Source organism: Hoplias malabaricus, chromosome 12 (assembly GCF_029633855.1).
Source record: "Hoplias malabaricus isolate fHopMal1 chromosome 12, fHopMal1.hap1, whole genome shotgun sequence".
Classification (NCBI taxonomy): Eukaryota; Metazoa; Chordata; class Actinopteri; order Characiformes; family Erythrinidae; genus Hoplias; species Hoplias malabaricus.
The window spans coordinates 24,257,822-24,273,319 of record NC_089811.1 but is presented as its reverse complement, the minus strand read 5'-3'; the positions used below and the strand labels follow the sequence as shown (position 1 = coordinate 24,273,319).

At 37.4% G+C, this 15,498-nt stretch overlaps 1 protein-coding gene and 1 long non-coding RNA gene across 2 annotated transcripts in view; one reads left to right on the top strand and one right to left on the bottom strand.

Annotated features, from left to right (window-relative positions):
* The window catches only part of itgbl1 (integrin, beta-like 1), a 120,687-nt gene that overhangs the window by 68,744 nt on the left and 36,445 nt on the right, over nucleotides 1-15,498 (bottom strand). Inside the window, exons 3-5 of the mRNA XM_066685829.1 lie at nucleotides 10,254-10,400; nucleotides 5,817-5,939; nucleotides 4,496-4,636 (exon numbers count right to left, since the gene is read on the bottom strand). Coding sequence (XP_066541926.1) covers nucleotides 4,496-4,636; nucleotides 5,817-5,939; nucleotides 10,254-10,400 — 411 coding nt within the window. The remainder of the gene's footprint in view (nucleotides 1-4,495; nucleotides 4,637-5,816; nucleotides 5,940-10,253; nucleotides 10,401-15,498) is intronic.
* The window catches only part of LOC136710361 (uncharacterized), a 68,524-nt gene that overhangs the window by 39,581 nt on the left and 13,445 nt on the right, over nucleotides 1-15,498 (top strand). The gene's annotated exons all lie outside the window — the stretch shown is intronic.

The window sequence follows — 15,498 nt, the reverse complement described above, 5'->3', positions numbered from 1 at the left end:
GATAGCTGGGCATGAATCCAAAAAAGAATTACACTATTTGTTACACTTCAGTAGGTCGAGATATACTTTAGATTCTCCTGTTCACTGAGAGCTTCAGTCCCAGCTGGGCTTCCCTGCATTTCTAAAGAGCTGCATCAGAGTCCTGGAGAACTCTTTAAGAAGTCTTTAAGAGGTCATAATCATTCTAACAAGAAGTATGCACTGAGAGGTCATTAGCACCACTGCGCTCTTGCACTCTGCTCTCTCTCTCTCTCTCTCTCTCTCTCTCTCTCTCTCTCTCTCTCTCTCACTCACTCACTCACTCTCCTCATATATTTTTTCCTCTCACTCTTCCTGTTTCTCCAGTATATTCATGTTTCCAACTCTCCCTCATTCTCACTCTGTACTCATTTTTTCTCTCTCATCCCTTCTTCTATATCATTTACAAGTCTCCCTCATCTCTTTCTTTATTTCCCTCACTCATTGCCTCTCTTTCCCCCTCTTTCTCCCCCCTCTCTCTCTCTCTCTCTCTCTCTCTCTCTCTCTCTCTCTCTTTCTGTCAGTCCATCTATGTATCTAGATAGATAATCAGTGGGTCGTTACCATCAGTATTACATTTTTCATGTTTTAACATACTGACACTGTACATTCTGTCATAATTACATGTCTATTGTATAATTATTTCTCTTTGATAAAGCACTAGGTTATGGAAAATGTAAAAAAAAAAAATAAAAAATGTAAATAAAAAAAAAACTACAAATATGCTCATTTTCCAATAAGGAACTTTAAGGTACATACTTTTTCTTTCTAAGGTACATTTATGCAGTTTGTTCCTTGCCTGAAGACATTGACTGTGGTAGCATTCCAAGAATGCAGGTGTGAAATTAGTGTGAGATAATTCTGAAATAATGAGGACCTCTGGCTTCCTGCGATCTCAAGGAGCTGACCTCCCTCCCACTGCTGTGATCTGTTTGCTTGAGTCTGACCATTTCACCTGGCAGAAATACCTCTGAGAGAGGGAGAGTATGGTTCCCCAGTAAAATCTCTTATTATAAAGGCACAACAGGCATCCCGTAATCCTTACTCATAACATTTTTGCATAAGAATGCTTGTTTTAATTCATTTTGAATGATGGTTAGAATCTGGATTATTGTAGATGTAAACAGATGTAAATGCATCCAGAAATAAACTAGTTTGTGTGTGTGTGTGTGTGTGTGTGTGTGTGTGTGTGTGTGCACGCGTTGCTGATGTTGATTATCCCAAGTTTAATCACCTCTCCTGGAGATTTAATGATTGCTCAAGGTTTCCCAAGGTTTGACGAATCCTTCAAATTTTCATAATACAGACTGCATTTAAATTGTGAAAAAAAAAAACACTTTTGTCACTGTTAATTAATATTTTTTCTCTCTGGTGGGTAGCTTGCTGATGACTCCCTAACTCCCTTGCAAACTTGGTACCTCACAAACATTTAATCCGCTGTACACCTTTATCCTAAAAGTTACTGTAAGATGGAGGGCTATGTTAAAGGCAATGTAGAAGATTTTGAGGAACTACGGTCCTCAGACAGTTCTCTTCTCTTCTTTCTGTTCTCCATGCTTAGTGTGGCACGCACAGACACACAATGCAAAGATGGAGTCAATTTCTCTCTTTTTTATCTGGTATCAGGTGTGATTTGTATATTACCCACACCTGCTATATGCCACAGGTGAGTTTAAACAAGCATCACAAAGTAATTTACCCACAATTTTGAAAAGATGGAAATATTTTTTTCTGGCCCATTTTTGGAGTTTTGTGTGAAATTATACCAATTTGGGCTTTTTATTCTCTGTTTTTTGTGTTGTTCCAATACACACAAAGGAAATAAACAAAAAAAAATTAAATAGGAAATAAAATAAATAGGAAATAAAATTAAAAAAAAGTGTAATTACAATCATTTTCTGGAAGAAATATTTCATTTTCTGGAAAGATTTCAGGGGTGACAACATTTTTAGCCATGACTGTACATCTGAAACGGCTATGTAATATTATTACACATATAGAAGAGGAATAGAGCCTCATCCTCAAGCCTTTTCATGCTCTTCGATTTGTGGTCACTCCAACCTAAGTACATGAGGTCAAAGTTTAAGGAGGTGAAACACCTATTTAATATTCGTTACAAATGCTTATTCAATATTAGTGTTTTACTAGAGTCTCAAACAGAAATGCATTGAAAGTTAAGGTAATTTATCAAAGTCTTTTCATGTGTGGAAGTGTTTCTGTGACACATGAGCTTTTACAAACCAAATATAATGTAAATGAAACAGTGCCTTTTAGTAACATTAAACAAAAACATCAGCATTAAATGGTACTCCCATGATCTTAAATTTTATGGTGTAAATGAGTTGTTTATATATCATTTTAATACAATGTTTCAGTTTTCAGTTTGGTATGAACAAGAAATTACAGAATGTCCATGATCATAAACTCTCAGGAACATACAAAAAGTTTTTTAATTTATAGTTATTATTGTTCAGCCGAATGTTGAATGGAATGGAATCTGGCCACAGAGGTATTGTATTTATGTAAAACAACATAGTTTCATGGTTATGGATGCATTTGTCAACTTTTTATACAGTCGTTGTCCACCACCACCTGGCCCCAAGTGTCCTCTTTTTTTTTTGGACTCCAAAATATGGTTGCCCTACATTATGACCAATCACAATCAGGGGGAGGTCTCAGAACTTAACAACAAATGAGGTCTTCTGTAACACACATTATACCATGTGCACTCAAACCACCAACTTATTGTGACTTAAAAGGGAAAGAAATTTAAAAAAACAAATCTTTTTTTGCCTGTGCTTAGAATCTTTTAGCCTTACAGCAAAGAGGACACGCTATCACTTGAACACGCACCATTTGGAATCAATAAACCAGCTCCACCCAGGCTCCTCATTCTCAAACCACACATGATAGCAAATTATTCATGCACTCATTAGCTCTCGCATGCATCCACAGTCATTTGGCCTTGCTCTTGCCAGTTCTTGCCTTAACCTTGATCCTTGCATATTGAGCTGTTGATCATGGGTTTGTCTGGTTTGCTCTTGCCAGCAAATGAACTGACCCCTGCGTGTAATAAATGTGATTGGAAGCCCTCTCATATTATACTCCTCAACACCTGTCCTGATCCAAAACTTCAGTCATTACAGATTCTATATAAACAAATGTTTTATTATTTTTATTATCATTAATATCCCCTGACAAGTTTTGTATCGATATCTGATGACATCTACCTGTGGTTGTGACACTTGACCATTGCAAGAAGTCCCCCCTGGCAAAAGTTACATGGGTAAGCACAGAAAATATACCACTTAACAACTCCAGAACTGATGAGCTGTAAGCAATTTCAGAGTGATTTCCTGGAAGATCTTTTCCCCCCCTCCGGTCTCTTTTCCTTCTTTTCTCCTCCCAGTGATAGCATGGGAATGGAGCTAAACACTGTCCGGATATCATCTGTATTTGTCACTTAAACTTATGTTGTAAGAGGCTGAAATGAGGCACCAAGCCATATAGAGCAAGTGCAGTTTCACTCAGGAAACACCCCTGTATTGTTTAGCTAGTGTGGTGGATAACATCACACCATGACATCGGGGAGCTGGGGCTTTGATTTCTAGTCTTGGCAAGCCCACCATGCTGGAGCAATAAGGTTTTGTTCACATTGCAAGTTACAAGTTGTCAAATCTCATTTTTCTGAAATTTTCTGGCATTGCCACATTAACGTGTTCTCCATCCACTGAGTTTTTGTGTATTTTGAAAATGCAAATTAAAAAAGCTTAATGTAAATGGCTCAAAATTCACAAATGCCGCCAGAAAGTATGCCAGATGCAAAGTATGCCAGAACGCTAGCTTTTAATGCACTCTCCTACATTCTAGCAAAAACCACTCAATTATCTGCATCTTACTCCATCTCCATTCCCACTATTTACAAGAGGCTACATCATCTGATGTTTATGTTCAAAAGTGTAGTGGATGGAAACACAACACCTTTTGCTTTTTAAAAATTATTATTATTATTATTATTATTATTATTATTATTATTATTATTATTATTATTATTATCCTTCTGACAACATCTCTTTATGGCTCCAAACATTTGCTAAGGTTTGGATGGAAAGCAGTCGTAGGTCACCCTAACAAGACAGGAGTGTGGAAACACTGCATCATGAAAAAAAGGAATCTAGTCTGATTGCTCAAACTCAAACACATGTTTGGAGACTTGAATCAGACTGAAACCAAAAAAAGGATATAAATGTAAATGGACAAAGTTAGATTTCATGTACTTTTTGATGTTCACTTTACAGGATATCTATGTTGGTGAAATCAGATATTCTGGAAAAGGTAGATCTAAACTCCCTGTCTGAACACTCTTGTCCTTGGGCAAGACTCCTAATTCTGCATTGATCTACTTCTGTGACAGCATTTACAATCATTTGCAGTAGCACCTCATGCTATTTTATCATATGAAGGTAGAAAAACACACCTCTGTTGCTGCAGATCTTGCCATCTGGAGATGTGCACCTCCGCTTGCTTTCCCATGGGCTGATGTCACACTGGAATTCACATTTATCTCCATGCCAACCGGCCGAGCAGTAACAGTTTCCACAGTAACACTTGCCATGGCCTGCAACCAAAACAGAGGGAGAGGGGGCAGACAACAGCCAGTCGAGTGTTAGAGTTGCACAGCTCTGCTTTATTATCTCTCAACGCCACAGAGGAAATATGGCTATAGCCCTAGCCAGTCATTTAAATGCAGTTACATGGGACACATTCAGGCTCTATTAATTGAAACCTTCAAAGCATTTTAATGACTTTATTTCCTATGAAGCCATCATAGCTAAATATATAAAATGCATTCTTCAAATAAAATTACAGGCCTGTTAATTAAAGTGGACTGGGTGGGGATGTAGTTCCTTTGGGGGCATTGCCTAATGTGCATTCACTTTGAGGTGTGGGGGTAGCATTATGTTAATCTTTATAATGTAACGGTTAACCTTGCCCAAAAAGTATAGTGCTGTCCTCTTAGGAGATTATTCAAAGCAGTTATACATTTGGTTTGAACTAACTTCACTCTGTTGACACCAAATCTAAGGTCCAGCAATTTTGATATAGTACATGGAAACTATTATTAGTTATTTAGGGAATTAATGTCTTGATCCTTTATTATTTTTGTTAAATGTATGGTTAAATGTCATGCAACTTTGGAAACATGGTAAAAATGTTTTCGTCCAGGTGTTACAGTTTCCTCCCACAGTCCAAAAACATATGTTGGCAGGTGGACTGGTCAGGTGAAATTGTACATAGCTGTGAGTGAGTCAGTGAATGGGTGATCCAATATTTGTGTATCTGCGTTGGATGTGCAGTATCCAGTGTTTGTGTGTGTGTGTAATATTTCTGTACTATTACTATTAGATTAGCAGGTGTATTATAATTAATGAGGTAAGAACAATTGAAAGTTTCTATATTTTATTAGTATTTCACATACGGCTCTGTATAGAACTGAGATGTGTGCCTGATTCCCATATGAAATAATCCCTACTGTACTGATCCATGTTGTTGAATTCTCAATAGTGTGTTTTAAAATAGACTTTAAGATTAAATTCAGATTTCCAGTATCTGCAAATGATTCTTCATGCACAGCGAGTGAGTCAGGGTTTTAAAAATAAGCCCCAGCTGTGTAATACCATTCAATGACACCAGAATTAAACCTTCCATGTTCCAATAAGACTCGACTGGTTTACAGACCTGTAATGCAGTGTGGTTTTGTATTGTGGTGTTGGGAGTATGTGGTTAGTGAGGCGTACCTCCACACACCTCTCCCGAGTCCTCATCCACACACTGGCTGTCATCACACTCACAGTGGTGTCCACTGATCAGGCCTTTACCACCAGGGTTATGGCATATACAGCTCCCACAGTGACATCTTCCTAACAATACACAAAAACACACATACATACATTCATACATACACCAGTGACTGACGTTCTAAAAGCCCCTGCTCATATGATCTTTTGTCGATATATAATAAGATGATTACTGAAGCTTATACATGATTTGTGTTTGAATATCTCACTCAGATTCAGACAGAAAAGCAGAGAAACACATTAGAGACGGACATGCTATGATCCTGTGACGAAAATGCTAATGTGGCTAAATGATTTGAACTAACTTTTTCTCCTCATTATTTACCCCCTGACATAGAGAGGAGGTGGGATTATGTGCTTCTAGGTGTTGTAATACTCTCTCCAGTGCAGGAAAATGAGCTGTGTATGAGATAACCTTATGTCTACTGTCCCTACACTGAAGTTCTCACGGACTACTAACTATTATCACCAGTAGATTGACCAGAGGAGGATGGGTCACCCCTTGTGAGCCTTGGTTCCTCCCAAGGTTTCTTCCTCAGCTGGGGGAGTTTTTCCTTGCCACTGTCGCCCCTGGCTTGCTCACTTGAGGGTTTTACATTTGTTTTTACATTTCATGTCAAATCTTTGTCTTACTGGAATTCTGTGAAGCTGAATGTGACAACATCAGTTGTGAAAAGCGCTATATAAATAGATTTGATTTGATTTGATTTGATCTTTACCATTCATTTATATTAGAGCTGCACACTAAAAAAAACATTCAGACCCCATATGGCACTCACACAAAAAATAAGTCACTTCAACTCATGAATAGAACTTAGTTTATTGGGGCAGGTTTAACATGGATGGAGTTTCAGTTTCTTTCAAGGGCAAAGGTGGCATATTAGGGAAAAATCAAGTTAAAGGACTTTAGTAAAAAACATTCTACTGCCACTTTGTGCTAAAACTATTAGCAAGTGAGTGTTGTTTATACAACCAAACCTTTTTAAAACATTTTTAATTTAACGTGCACCTATTGTGGACACATATATTTACATGTGTACAAACTGCTGTTTAATCTTAAATAATAATAATAACAATAATGACAAATTGAGTGGGACAATTTTGGGGCTGCATGATGGCTTAGTGGTTAGTACGTTCGCCTCTCAGCGCTGGGATCTTGGATTCAAGGTCCCATCTGGGTGGAGTCTCCCAGACTCAGGCTCCAAAACAAACCACATATGTTAAACAGCTGGGTCTTCTCCCTCTACTGCCCCTAGGCCTTTTTGCTTCAGGGCTGTTGAGGGTTAGAGGTGGTGGACCAGGTTCCTCTGATTTCACAGTGTTCACTGGACTCGCCCAAAAAGTGTTGGATGGAGCTCCATCATTCAAGAATATCAGCTGCATTGTTCCACAACCCTGTGCTTAGGTACTGATGAGTTTGGGTTCATGTGATTATTATTTTGCCCCAAAGTTTTCTTGGTCGTGAAATATAAGTGCAAGTTAAAGCACTGGCCATGTTTCTTCTGCTGCTCCTATTCTGGAAAAGCCTTAAACTAGATATTTGGACATATTTGCTCTGTGGATTTGATGGCATTCAGCTACGAGAGCATTAATGAGTTCAGGAACTGGTGTTGGATAATTAGCTCTGGATCACTCCATATTCACTCCACTTCATCCCACAACTCAGTTTCAATGCAATACAGCCCAGTGGACTTTATCCAACCCTATCTGACATTTAGCACTGGGCATAATGAACTTCTGCTCATGTGCACCTGCTCCAGAGCAACTCATTTCAGTGAATATTAAACCTAGTCTATTTATTTAGTATGGCAATTCCAATGGGAAACGCAAAGGGAGGAGTTTCTTATGTCTGGAAAATTATGGCTCTTCAACATTTAGTGTCCTACTCTCTATATTATAAAGCTAGTATTACTAACACTCAAACAGTGCAGTAGACAGAGACATGAAGCTTATATTAAATATAACGGTTTTATTATCCAATATACATTGCACTATTTTAGGTGCAATCCACCTGAAAAGTAGGTCTCCTATCTTTCACATAATAGTGTTAGGTGATAGGAACACAAATCAATAACATTGACTACTATTGATCAATAATATTAATCAATATTATTAATATTGATTAATAAACTATTTTTTTCTGTGTTTATGCCCTCATATTTCAATGACTAGGCTTGTACTGTTTATATGCTTAAGTATTAAAATCTTAATCTTAATTAAATTTTTTTTTTTTTTTTTTTTTTTTTTTTATCCATGCCCTGTTTATATTGGTGATGTAATTGAACTTCAAGTGTTGATAGTGTTGTAGTGTTGTTCAAGTGTTGAAGACTAGTTGTATTAACTTTTTTTTTTTTTTTTTTGGTCAGTGTTTACATTTGACATGTCGTGTCATCTTCACTAAAGTCAATACACATCCAAATGACAGACACAGCTTTTTTCTTTGTCACGAGCTTCTTGAGGTTCTCGGCATGCCTTGATGTTTAGGTTTTCTTCCATGTTGCATCCATGCGGCAGATTAGTTGGGGCAGAATCATATGACGACATGCACAGTGGTATGGCTTTAAGCAGACAGTACATAAACACAGTGGGGGACATATTAACTGAATTAACCCTTGTATTGTCTTCACTTTTGGGACCCTCTGGTTTACCTCAGGTTGAATTGACCCAGGACATATTTGAGGGCTTAAGTGCTCCTCGGGACAATAGCCGACAAAAGTTTCCAGCAAAAGCAGAATGTGTGACAAGGAAAACTGATCTATGAGAATTGATTCAGTCCAAAAAACAAAAAACAACAGTCAAATGCAAAATGAGTAAACAGCACCTAAATTTACTAAATTTATTTTCAAATTAATAAATGCTAAAGAAAACATTGTCTCAATTAATTTTTTCCAAGATACACATGATTTATGACACCCAAGTCTTGAGTATAGTGGAAAAAATAAATAAATAAATTCTCTAAAATATATATAAAGAAAATATATGTAAATTGTTTATGAAGTAAAATTTTATATCAAAATTGCCTTTAAACCTCTTCAAAACACCTCGAGGTAAAGTTACAGGCTGCCTTTGTGAGTCAGATTAAAACAAACTTGAAAGATGCTATAATTGTAGAGATTTTGCAAGCGGCGAGTTTGTGCTGGATTTGAATGAGCTCTGCATTTTGTGGTGATTGACATGTGTCTCTGGACAATCAGGGCTCTGCAGGGTTTACACGTCACCATTTAGTACCTACTCTGCTCGGTTGGAATTATAAGCGAGCAGGGACTGAAAATGTACCTTGTTCCAGGACAAGATTTGGCCAGTAGAAAAACAAAAAAACAGAGCCAAATCAGGTTCCATGCAGTGGAAAAGCTCCATATGATTATTGTACAATTAAATTTGACCTCTGCATTTAACCCATCTGTGGCAGTGAATGCATACACTCAAACTAGTGATTAGGGACAGTGACCACACACACACCCAGAGCAGCAGGCAGCCATTCTTGGCACCTGGGGAGCCTTGCTCACTTCAGCCATGGATGTTCCTGCCAGTCTTTGGGATCGAACCGGCAACCGTCTGGTACCAAGCTCTGTCCTCAGACCATTGTCCCACCCCATTGATGTGCAGGTGTGAGGCATATTGTGTGAGAAATTATGGAATAACATCAAAGAAGTTTCTAGGTGGCTTTATATAGAGGATAAAGGGTGTGGAAAAGTGAGCGTTAACAGCTTCTTTGTAACATTGTGTGTGTGTGTGTGTGTGTGTGTGTGTGCTTATATGTCTGTGTCTGTATATGAGGGTCAAACTGACCTCAAGACCATATGAAGTATGTAAATGTGTTGGGTACAGTGGCATGTGTGGTCAATTATTGTTTTTTTTTTTGTTTTTTTTGTAAATGTTTATCGCATAAAATTAGCTAAGGCCATTGAGATTCAGGTAGAAATAAGAATTTGTGTTTGTGTATCAGTGTTACATGTGCAGGTGTATCCCCAGTGTTTGTGTATCAGTGTTACATGTGCAGGTGTATCCCCAGTGTTTGTGTATCAGTGTTTACATGTGCAGGTGTATCCCCAGTGTTTGTGTATCAGTGTTACATGTGCAGGTGTATCCCCAGTGTTTGTGTATCAGTGTTACATGTGCTGGTGTATCCCCAATGTTTGTGTATCAGTGTTTACATGTGCAGGTGTATCCCCAGTGTTCGTGTATCAGTGTTTACATGTGCAGGTATATCCCCAGTGTTTGTGTATCAGTGTTAGATGTGCAGAGGTTATCCCAAGTGTTTGGGAATTAGTGTTTACATGTGCAGGTGTATCCCACACGGCTTGTGTTTCAGTGTTAGATTTTAGATGTTTTCCTAGTGTTTGTGTAACAGTTATTTAAATGTAGTGAGGGTCTTACCTGCATTGGAACACACCACTCCCTGAGCATTTCGGCACAGCTCTTTGCTCTTTTTGTTGGTAAGCCGGCAATTCTCCTGGTACTGACAAGCCTCTCCAAACCAGTCCTCATCACATAAGCACTTCCCACAGTCGCACACACCATGACCTTTAATCACACACACACACACACACACACACACACACACACACATAAACACACTTCACAGGTATTGACTGTTTCTGAATGGAATGGAATTCGTAAAATGAAGGTATGTTATGGTCACCCAGTGTGAAAACAAAATGGCTGGGTGGCAAATTAATTTACAGCAGTGGTGCATACAAGCTCAATAAGAGATCGATTTTATGATTAGTTTCAGATTTGTAGAGGATTTGGAGAAGGGGTGAAGGGCAGTGTGACGTACAAGCTGTTAACAATGTTCACTAGCATGCTTCACTATGGAGAGCTTATTACTGTGTGTGTGTGTGTGTGTGTGTGTGAGAGACAGAAAATCTAAAACTTTAAATGCAGAAGGTCATATTATTCGATTTATAATGTGCTGGTCAGAAAATTTGAAAAAAGTTTATTTATTTCAGTAATTTGATTCAAAATGTGAAACTTGTATACTATACCCATTCATTACACACAGACTGATATATTTCAAGAGATAAATGTACACTAGTCATAATAATTTGGCCCTTGTCAAATTCACTTCCATTGATAATGGAAAACCAATTCTAAAAGTTTATCATTATTACAAGAGCATTTTATCATATTACAATAAAATGTTTATAATTATTACAAGATAGTTATCAATATTTGCTTCATTTATGAGTGTTCTTAATGCTTTGGATCATTGGTGTATATCTGTTTGGGCATATTTGAACTGCCTTTATAGACAATACTTACGATATTTCCATTGCTGAAACACAGCAGAGTTGTCTGTAGGCTGATCAGCCATAACATTAAAGCCAATGGTTATATACTCATTGTTATCAATTAACACTGTAATACATCTACTGCTCTGCATCTTTTGTTAGACACCAGAACCCCCACCCCACCCTCTTTTTCAATGGTCAGGGACCCCACAGAATGAGAACATTTAAGTTACTCTTTATACATCTACAAGGTGTCTAACAGTATGGCCAGTAAGTGGACACAATATTTGAAACCTCTAGCAGTAGTGCTGATCCACCACCCAGATTATACCTGCTGCAGGGGTCCTGACAATTGCAGAACATAGTGAAAGTGGATGGTACACTCTTACACATCCTCTAGACTTGTCCATTTTAATGTCAATGTTTGCTGTAGAATAAACCATTTCTAAATCTCTTTATCCTTCATAAACCAGAGCGCATAGTTTTCAGTCTAGTTGTTCTAATAGAACACTCCTTCATGATTTCAATGGCCTGCATGAAAATGGAACAGCACAAATCATTGGACTTCACACAATGCTTTGCTGACATCTTATGAATCATAAATTTCTTGTCTTTAGTCAGAGGCAGTCGTGCCATCTTCAATCACTGCATGCTCTAATCCATTAGGTAAATCTGAAGTCCTTTTGGAGGGCTATCCATCAGTCTTTTACAATAACCTTGTTCTGCTGCTGTACTCATTACTGGAGTGCCCTCGCCGCCTGTCACAATCATTCAGTGTTCTATAGCTAATCTTGAAAAAAAGGCAAGAATTATGCTAATAGATTATCTAGAGTCATCTGTCTTCTGCCGTGCATGTGGAAAACCAAAATACTATTCAAAGTGTTATCAGAAAAAGTGTGTTTTGTTGTTTTTTATTTAAGAAATATAAGTGCAAAATTAAAGACATGTTTCTTCTGCTGCTACTATTCTGGAAAAGCCTTAAACTAGATATTTGCACATATTTGCTCTGTGGATTTGATGGCATTCAGCCACGAGAGCATTAATACGATCAGGAACTGGTGTTGGATAATTAGCTCTGGATCATTCCATATTCACTCCACTTCATCTCACAACTCAGTTTCAGTGCAATACAGCCCAGTGGACTTTATCCAACCCTAGCTGGCATTTAGCACTGGGCATCATGAACTTCTGCTCATGTGCACCTGCTCCAGAGCAACCCATTTCAGTGAATATTAAACCTAGTCTATTTATTTAGTATGGTAAATATATATATCCAATGGGAAATGCAAAGGGAGGAGTTTCTTATGTCTGGAAAATTTTGGCTCTTCAACATTTAATGCCCTACTCTCTACATAATGCACTTCACAGATCATAAAGCTAATATTACTACACTCAGACAGTGCACTAAATTTTAAACAAGGACGTGAAGCTTATATTGAATATAACAGGTTTTTGTATCCAATATACATTGCACTATTTTAGTCCAGAAGGTTTATTTTATGACCTATACTGTGCACTATGCAGTGCGGAGGGAGATGTTTGAGATTCAGCCTTTGAAAAACTGGTGAACAGTGTAACAGCTGCAGCTTGGTATGACGTGCATAGTCAGAGCAACATTTTATCACGCCCTGTAGTATGTAGGATGTTAATATTTTGTGCACTAGACTGACAAACTCACACTTTTAATGTTAGTATTAGTGTTAGTACTGAAATGGGATGCAGCGCTCCTCTTACTCATTTTGCATCTTAGAATTATTATTAGGTATGCTACGTGAAATTTTCCACGTGACTGTGAGATTTCCAGCAATGGACTTGTCCAGGGTGTATTCCTTCCTTTCACCTTGTGATTCTGGGCAAGCTTCAGACCTACTGTGATTCTATGCAGGTTGACACCTTTTGGGCTATTTGTATTGAAAAGAATAACATAGTGTCTAAAAACATATTGTATGATAATTGCCAAGGAGGGTATACAACCATCTGTCACTACCAGTGATGTGATATATACAATACTGTGCAAAAGTTTTAGACACCAGAGATTATGAATGTAAAAAGCTATTAACTGAGCAGTAAGTGTTTATTTGCTAAAACATACAAACATACAACAAATAATGCCCAACATTAGAATAAAAACAAATAACATTATTCCAGTAAGTGTGATATTGTGTGTGTGAATGTGTTGGTTTAACTATTCCCAAGTCTCTAGTGGTTGCAGTCCATATTATTTGAGGCTATCATCAAATACCTAGTGTTACTGGTTAATAAATGATTTTAAATAAGGTGTGTTGCTGATTTAATAAATTCATGCAAATCAAGGAGAATCTGAAAAAAACATTGTTCTTCAATTCACACCTGCTACTGTATAGAAAAAAATGTCTTATATATTTTATTATAATTATTATTATTGTATTTACTGTGATTATGTATAACTTTATAAAGCACTACATTTACTGAGAAGGCATTAGTATAAATATATATATATATATAATTATCTTAGGTGCCTAAGATTTCTGAACAGTACTGTATTTCATATTCCAACACCACAGGCATAAATAATGATAAATTGCTTAATAAAATAATAATAAAATGCTTTAAGAGGTGCTTAAGAGCCATACAAAATAAAAATAAATGAATAAAAATAAACTATTGCCAGTACCACCATTTACTAAAACCATTAAATAACAATGATGATCATCCAAGACTCTTTCTGATAAGTCCTCAGCATTTCCTTTTTTTTCCAAGGCATTAGTGCAGATGGCAGTATTTCAGTTCTCGTGGCCCACACAGTGTCTGAGATTTAACATCACCCGTGTTTAGTTATTTACACCCACTGTTTGAGCTGTGTACACTCTCCCAGTCATCACTGATGCCAGGTACTGATCCTGAAAGCAGAGCCAGTGGCTTTGACATATTAATTGGCACCCACACAGTGCTGAACGGAAGAGTGTGGGCTTTGTAGTCCATACTCCTTTGACTCAAGGGTTGTTACAAATAAGCCCATGGGATGGGTTGTTTGTGGGGGTTGGGGTCAGACAGAGCTTGGTTGGGGAGGGCTATGACAACAGCATGACACCCTTGAACTACATGAGTCATGCCAACCAGCTGAGAACAGTCTTCATCTGCCATGTATCGTCCTTAAAGTGAAGCTCAATGAGTCATGTAGATGTTAATGACTATTGATTCCTTGCAGTAAACACCTTGATAATTCTCTGAAATTCTTAGTTCTTTGGAAATCAGATGAAGTCCTCATTGGTGCTGGTTACAAGCTCTAGGGCATTAATTCTTCACCACATTAAAGAAAAGCAACAACAGATTATATACACTCACCACTGACTTTGCTGTCTCTGTGCCAAAATTAACGGAATAAAAGTTCATCTATAGACCCACTAATGCTCATGGAGTAATGGAACTCACCCATCTACCCTCCCTCACTGACTCCCTTCAACATCTGCTCCTGTACCAAATAATTTGTACAGAATATGGGAGTGTTTTGGCCCATGCCTGTACAGCTGCCGCTGGTTCTGGCTCACTTTTCTTCATTGATGGTGTAGCTACTAATGGCAATTTTGAGGTGTATAGACACATCAGTTAATGTTCGATAAAATGCTTCCAAACGCATTGTTCCTACAGCAAATCAATGATATCAAGCATACTATCAAACCAACAAGAGTTAGAGAGAAAGGTAATGAAAGGCATGCTTAATTGAATTAAGAGCGGTGGATTGATTTGACCTGTGAAGCTTTCTGTTTTTAGCTTAAGATAGCAACAAAACAAACCTAGCAGAGCATCACCAGAGTTTAACCTTTGTGATGTCCATGATTTTCAAACACCAATCAGTCAAAGCATGATTTTATGTATGCAACAGAGAACATGCCACTGCTACACTCTAAAAAGAACCAACTTAATTGAATTGCTTCAATTGGTAACAAGTAATTCAATTAAGTTTATCCAACTTAATTTTTTAAGTTTTTGAAGGTTGAACTTAAAAAAATAAGTTGGATAAATTTAATTGAATTACTTGTTACCAAATGAAGCAATTCAATTAAGTTGGATCAACTCTTCTCTTTTTAGAGTGTATGTCTCAAAGTTATGGTGGCTTGAAATGAATGTTTGTGTCATGTGGATTGTTTGGGAATGAATTTAAATTTGTGGAGTACAGACAGTGTTGGGAGGATTACATTTAAAATGTATCCCATTGCAGAATACAAAATACATGCCCTAAAATATATATTGTAATTTATTCCATTATATTACTGAAAGAAAGTAACGTAATCTTAATACTCCAATAATATTTCAACATTTGCTTACATTTTAAAGCAGTGTGAATGCAGCAATTAAACCCTGCTTACTGTTGTGCTCTTCTACTGTAGCAACTATCTGAAGGTATTAAA